At 45.1% G+C, this 6,725-nt stretch overlaps 1 protein-coding gene across 1 annotated transcript; it reads right to left on the minus strand.

Moving 5' to 3' along the window:
* Positions 1–819: 819 nt before the first annotated feature.
* Positions 820–4,658, minus strand: LOC124115445. The gene is made up of 4 exons (XM_046476451.2): positions 4,547–4,658; positions 4,042–4,215; positions 3,015–3,225; positions 820–1,373 (listed from the first exon to the last, which is right to left on the minus strand). The coding sequence occupies exons 1-4, from the start codon at positions 4,590–4,592 to the stop codon at positions 935–937; spliced, it is 870 nt and encodes a 289-aa protein (XP_046332407.2). The 5' UTR covers positions 4,593–4,658; the 3' UTR covers positions 820–934.
* Between the last annotated feature and the right edge of the window lie 2,067 nt (positions 4,659–6,725).

Genomic DNA, 6,725 nt, shown 5'->3' on the forward strand with positions numbered 1-6,725 from the left:
CCCGTCACAAACACATGCAAAGGCAAAGAAATGTACTCTGGGTTCATGTACAAAAGGAATCAACTGAACAAAGGAATACATAATGCTTAAGAATACACTAACCTTCATGTGTGTGTGAGCAATGACGAGGTCGTGGTCGTGGTCGTGGTCGAAGACGTGTGTGTGTTGAAGGGGGTAGGGTGTTTGTAGAGTGACGCGCGCGTGTGTGTGCGCGCGCGTTTGTGTTGATAGTTGGCGCGTGTGTTTTGGGGGCAGTGGGGGTGGGAGTTCCGTTGGTAGTAGGGGGCGAGGCCTTACCCCCGCACTCTCATCTGGTTTGTTATAACCGTAGTGAGGCACGGGTGGCCCAGTCGTCTAAGGCGCCGTGATTCGCCGTGTAGAGTTGCGTCCCTTGGGCATGCCAGAAACCTATGATTGTGGGTTCAAATCCCGGTTCGCCCCGATTATGTTTCTAGGTTTGTCAGCACCATACCCGTGCTCGTTGGTTTCACCGAAGTGGTATACGTCTGAGACCTGCATCACTTCGGGCTTTTCTCCGCGACACGCCGCGATATAACTGGAATACTGTTAAAAGCGACATTAAACCCAACTCACTCACTCACTCACTATAACCGTCGTTCACTGTACTGACGATGCGGATCGACCGATCGGACTCAAACATTACGGTGAATGGGTGATTTCATATTTAACCGACCCGTGAAGTTCCGGGTTAGAATAGGTCTTCAGCAACCCATGCTTGTCTTAAAAAGCGACTATACTTGTCTTAAGTGGCGTCTAACGGGATCGGAGGTCAACAACAAAAAAACATCTGCTAGAATATCTCATTTGCATATTTATCGAAGTTTATCGAAATTATTTATTGCGTCGATAACGCTATCCATTACACGATACAAAAACTATATTTTAGCTCTACAGGAAAACGGGTGCAGTTTCACTATCCCACGACGACAGTGCCCACGGCAGAGTACAGATAGATGGGTTTATAAAGTCCCTCGCCTACAGTGTAATAGCCGTCACCTTTGGTCGTCCATGCGACCGACTCTCCAAAAATCTCCTTCTGATCATAGGTCACTGTCGTAGCCTTGCCCGTCGCCGCCCCGACGTAGTCTCCGTCGGGGACGGAGTAGTAATAGATGTCGTCCCTGGCTTTGATGAGCATTGCCTTTCCGTCGAGGGAGATGTCGCACCCAAGAGGGTCGTAGTGAGCGGTGCTGGTTGAGAGTCGGGATGTGACGGTGAGGTCAGCGGGCTGGCCACCCCAGCCGAATGAGGGAAGCTTGGCCATAAGGCCTTGGCCACCCTGAACACGGGAGACAATGAAGGCGTTGCCGGCAGGATCGACCATCAGACACTCACTCTCTGGCTCGCCCCATCTGGACAGAGATTCACAAGGAATGGGTGAGTGTTGGGGTCAGTGGGTTGATGAGTGAGCGAGTTGTTGGTGTTTGAGTGGGTGAGTTTGATGGTTGAGTAGGAAGTGTTTGCGTGAGTGGGTTGATGAGGTTGGTTGGTTGGTTTGTTGTTTAACACCGCACTCAGCAATATTCCACCTATATGACGGCGGTCTGTAAATAATCGAGTCTGGACCAGACAATCCAGTGATTGATATCATAAGCATTGGGGTCGATGACATGCATCGACCAAGTCAGCGATCCTCACCACCCGATCCCGTTAGTCGCCTTTTACGACAAACATAGTCACATTTACGGCAAGCATGGGTTGCTGAAGACCTATTCTAGCCCGTATCTTCACGGGTTAAATAGGTTGATGAGTGAGCGAGTTGTTGGTGTTTGAGTGGGTGAGTTTGATGGTTGAGTAGTGAGCGTTTGCGTGAGTGTGTTGATGAGTGGGGCAATGGGTTTGTTTGTTTGTTGTTTAACGCCGCTTTCAACAATATTCCAGCTATATGACGGCGTTCTGTAAGTAATCGATCTGGACCAGACAATCCAGTTCTTGACATCATAAGCATCGATCCAATCAATTGGGATACGATGACATGCATCAACCAAGTCAGCGAGTCTGACCACCCGATCCCGTAATGAATATTTTGTGAATATATATAATAATCTTTCAGAATTCCATATGTACTTTAAATAGATCTGTTATAGTTTTCAGTTACACCGCTATTCAGTAATATGAATGTCTGAAATGTACGACCTTTTAAATGAGACATGGTTATTCATAAATACAAAACAAGCGTTAATAAAACGGAAGAACTCTATTTCTATCATATTCGCTGTCTTATTTTTATTTACGGGGCCGTTTTCGCCAAAGATAGGTGCAGGCCGTCCTCGCGGTACCAGCCAATGTGACCTTCCACATTGAGGTCAGCCGAGTGACGACACGTGTGTGGTTTACAGTGAAGCCGTGCAATATCACAAGTCAAAACACAAGGCATTATGTTTTGTTCGTTTGTTTGGTTTTAAACGCCGAACTCAGTAATACTCCAGCTATACAACGGCGGTCTGTAAATAATCGAGTCTGGACCAGACAATCCAGTGACTGACATCATGAACATCCCTTTTTAAACCCACCCCCAAACCCGATCCCAGAGCCATCACCACAACCAAACCCACGTCCACCCCTTCCCCCAACCCCACACCCGCGCCCACGCCCACGCCCACATTTGCACCCGATCCCAGAACCACCTCCACCCTCACCTACACTTACAACCCACATCGCTCTCACCCCACCAGAATATCACATTGTCCTTACATCGCGTCTACAAGATTTGTTTGTGTGTTGTTTAACGCCGCACTCAGCAATATTCAAGCTGTATGACGACGGTCTGTAAATAATCAAGTCTGGAACAGACAATCCAGTGATTGACATCATGAGCATCGATCCACGCAGTTGGGATACAATGACATGCATCAACCAAGTCCTGACCATCCGATCCCGTTAGTCGCCTCTTACCACAAGCAGAGTCGCCTTTTACGTCAAGCATGGGTTGCTGAAGACCTATACTACCCCGGATCTCCCGAGTCTCGCGTCTACCAGAAGGAACTGATCACCTGTACTGCAGCTTGTCCAGGTAAGCTATGGCTTTATCCTCCAATGTAGCTGGCTCCCTCACCCTGTAGACGGTGTTCTGTGAAATGCCGTTGTGGCTGCCGATGTCCCCAATATAGATGCAGGAGCCGGAGTCGGGACAGGGACCCACGGCGATGTCCTCCCAATCCCAGTTGGTCGCACCCCTGATCGTCAGGGTGGCTTTAAGAACACCTGTCAGAAAGTCCGGCAAATCGAGTTAGAATTCAAGATTTATAAGACAGTGGAAATTGAGTCAAATGTTTATCTTTATGTATTTCGTACAAACTGAAGACAATATCAGTGAGGCGTACTGAAAGTTATATTTATTTTGGTTTGTTTAACGCCGCACTCAGCAATATTCCAGCTATACGACAACCAGTCCAGTGATTGACATCATGAGCATTGATCCACTCAATTGGGATACGATGACATGCATCAACCAAGTTAGCGAGCCTGACCACCCGATCCCGTTAGTCGCCTCTTACGACAAGCATAGTCGCATTTTACGGCAAGCATGGGTTGCTGAAGACCTATTCTACCCCGTTCACGGATATGTACTGGAAGTAGATCGGGTGACATTACATAATATTTCATATGACTGAAATATCGTTTATTTTTATATTAATGCTTTGACGGTAAAGTAATGAAATACAAAATTAAAGCTAAATGCCTCGATTAAAAACTTGTAGAAGAGGTGTTAAAAGAGCCCTTTCGGTCCACCGGAAATAACTAATAAAACGTATATACCCAATGGTTTCGAACACTGGTATGGTGCCAGTGAACCAAAAATCGTTATTAGGGATTCGAACCAATGATCACTAGATTTGTGGCATAAGCCGTGCCATATTAAAACCATAAAAAGGGTATTATCAAAACGAACTATTTGCGGAAGGATCAGTCGTTATTCAGTTTACTGTGAATCGTGTAATATCCCTACGACCTTGCTGCACGAGGTATTCGGGAGATAACGGAATAAGCCGAGTAGACACGAGTGAGGTTGATGCTGACCTGTGTTTGCGTCGATGGCATACACCTTGTTCTCAACGGTGCTACTGGTGTGATCGTTGATTCCATACAAAATCCCATCATGAATCCGACTGGCGGCCAATCCAGAAATTTCGTCCAACGCAGCGCTCTGAAGACTGGACACTCTGATTGCGTCGTTGAAAGTCGGCACTGCCGCTTGATTGACAAAAACAACAGTGAGTGAGTGGGTATGGTTTTACGCCGCTTTCAACAATATTCCAGCAATATCACGACGGGGGACACCAGAAATTGGCTTCACACATTGTACCCATGTCGGAAATCGAAACCGGGTCTTTGGCGTGACGAGCGAACGCTTTAACAATTAGGCTACCCGACCGCCCCTGTGGAAGGAAACGATGAGAGCGATGACACACAGTCATACATTCTAACAACTCGTTTCTCGGCTCTTACAAGCAAGTGATACAAGGCCTATTTTGTCCTGTTTCATCCAAGGGGCCGCTATTTTACTAAGTATACTATATCCTACCTGAAAGGTGTGCTATCGCCAGCACTACAGCTGTCAAGTACAACATGTTTCCTCTATCTGAAAATTAAACTCACTCGTGACAGACTCGGAATTTCAAACATTCGTGTCCACTCGGCAATTCCACTTGTTCACTGGGGGTTGCGCAGGTTATGATGTCTTGAAGACAATTCTATTTTCAGCGATGTCTGTGTGAGCGAGTGAGAGTGAGTGTGTGTTTGAGTGAGTGAGTGATTGAGTGACTATAATGTACCATCATCAGGCAAAAATGAGACAAGTTTTTATCTGAGGTAAAAATATATTTTAGTAAAGAGAACGCGGCCATACATGGAGTTGATTAAATGTGTTCATTCCGGTTGAGGGGCGGTCGGATAGCCTAGTGGTTAAAGCGTTCGCTCGTCACGCCGACGATCCGGGTTCGAATCCCGACATGGGTACAATGTGTGAAGCCAATTTCTGGTGTCCCCCGCCGTGATATTGCTGGAATAGTGCTAAAAGCGGCGTAAAACCAAACTCACTCACTCACTCACTCATTCCGGTTGATATCCATATGTAAGGATAAGAATTTATGGATGAACAACTTCTTTTTTACACTTAAGAGCGACGTTTCGGTGTAGGTTCTAACACCGTTATCAAGCAAGTGATATACAGAGTGTGATTGGCAAGTATATATACAGGTAGGAGGCAGTGTTTATACAGAAGAGTAGAGTAGATATCAGATGTAGTTATACTCGAGTGGAGAAGCCTGTTATGTACACACAAGGGTAGTAACGATAGTTATCGGTGAAGTCAGTGACATAAACAAAGAACTAAGCCAGTCATATAAACAACAGGATTATGGCTGATTGGGGTCTTTGATGAGTTGATGGTACGCCGGGGATATGTAATAGCCTTGGTCACGGTTGATTGACGGCTGGAGTCTTTTGATGTTGATGGCTTCTTGTAGTTTCCTGATCTTGAAGTCTTTGAGGTTGGTGGCGAGGGTTGTGCCTCTCTCCCACTGGATGCTGTGGCTTGGGTTGTCACGGATGTGGTCTGATAGAGCTGATTTAGGGTCATCTTTGGAGACTGAGCTTTGATGTTCTTTGATTCGGGTTTTGAGGGGCCTAGATGTTTCTCCTATGTAAGCTTGTCCACAACTGCACGGAATGTGGTACACTGCTCCTGATGGTTCTATCTTGTGGCTGGATGATGGTTTCCCTGTGGCTTTTATTGTTCTGAATGATATGACTTCTCTTGAAATCTACATCAATGTTGGCCTGTTTCTTTGAGAGTCTCCAGCCACAAGCTAGAACCATCAGGAGCAAGAACAATAAGTTGTTCATCCATAAATTCTTTTCCTTACTTAGTACTCCAACTTCTAAACGCCCATCAAAGAAGTGATATCCATATGATCTATAGAGGTTTGATTAGCCGAGTTGGTGGAGAATCAGATCTCCAGGGCCCACTTGCACAAAACGATCTTAGCGCTAAGACTATCGTAAGCCTATGTTAAAGTATGGGAGTTACGATCATCTTAGCGCTAAGATCGCTTTGTGCAAGTGGGCCCTGATCTCCTTTGTTATTTATTTTGTTGCGTTTTCATTATGTCTCAGTAAGTATTAGTGTTGAGGATGGATATAAGATGTGCATGCTTTACTAATTAAAAGGTTCTTTTGGTCGGGATCGAACACACAAAACTGTTCTCTTCAGTGTGCACGACACATTTAGTTTAAGTCTTTAGAGTAACTTCCCTTTATGAAATTGATCCTGGCTGACAAAACCAAGTTGAAAACGTATAGATCTTTCTGGGGTGAAGTGAAACTGATCCATGAATTTACATTACTTCCAAATGTGAAGTATATTTACAAGGTAGGTATCATTAGGTATATATGACTACCAACACACGTGTTATTGAGCAGACCAACGCAGAACTGCGTTTCGTTCTTTGTTTCATAGGCATTACTTAAAAGTTGACGGATGACAAGGTAGACACAATAATTATGGCATTTTACAGTATTAAAGAAGTTGTTATCCATAAAATTGTGTCTGCGTATCATTCATTGTAAAGACTGCCGCTATAAATTTGCCCGATGTGGCGCTATAAGTATTTATTTATTTTAAACTTGCTTTCTTGTAACGACGTGTTAATGATCCTACATTTCCCTACAGTTCAACACTTAGTGCGTGCGATCTTGTAGAT

This window comes from Haliotis rufescens, unplaced genomic scaffold, assembly GCF_023055435.1.
Source record: "Haliotis rufescens isolate VD_foot unplaced genomic scaffold, xgHalRufe1.0.p SCAF_120, whole genome shotgun sequence".
NCBI lineage: Eukaryota > Metazoa > Mollusca > Gastropoda > Lepetellida > Haliotidae > Haliotis > Haliotis rufescens.

What these genes read in the sequence shown, in the direction of transcription:
- LOC124115445 (XM_046476451.2), bottom strand. Translation starts at nt 4,592, where the DNA reads ATGTTGTACTTGACAGCTGTAGTGCTGGCGATAGCACACCTTTCAG. An exon ending in TGCCATCGACGCAAACACAG is followed by an intron (nt 3,226 to 4,041) that starts GTCAGCATCAAC and finishes ACTTTCTGACAG; the next exon opens with GTGTTCTTAAAGCCACCCTG. An exon ending in CTGGACAAGCTGCAGTACAG is followed by an intron (nt 1,374 to 3,014) that starts GTGATCAGTTCC and finishes ATCTCTGTCCAG; the next exon opens with ATGGGGCGAGCCAGAGAGTG.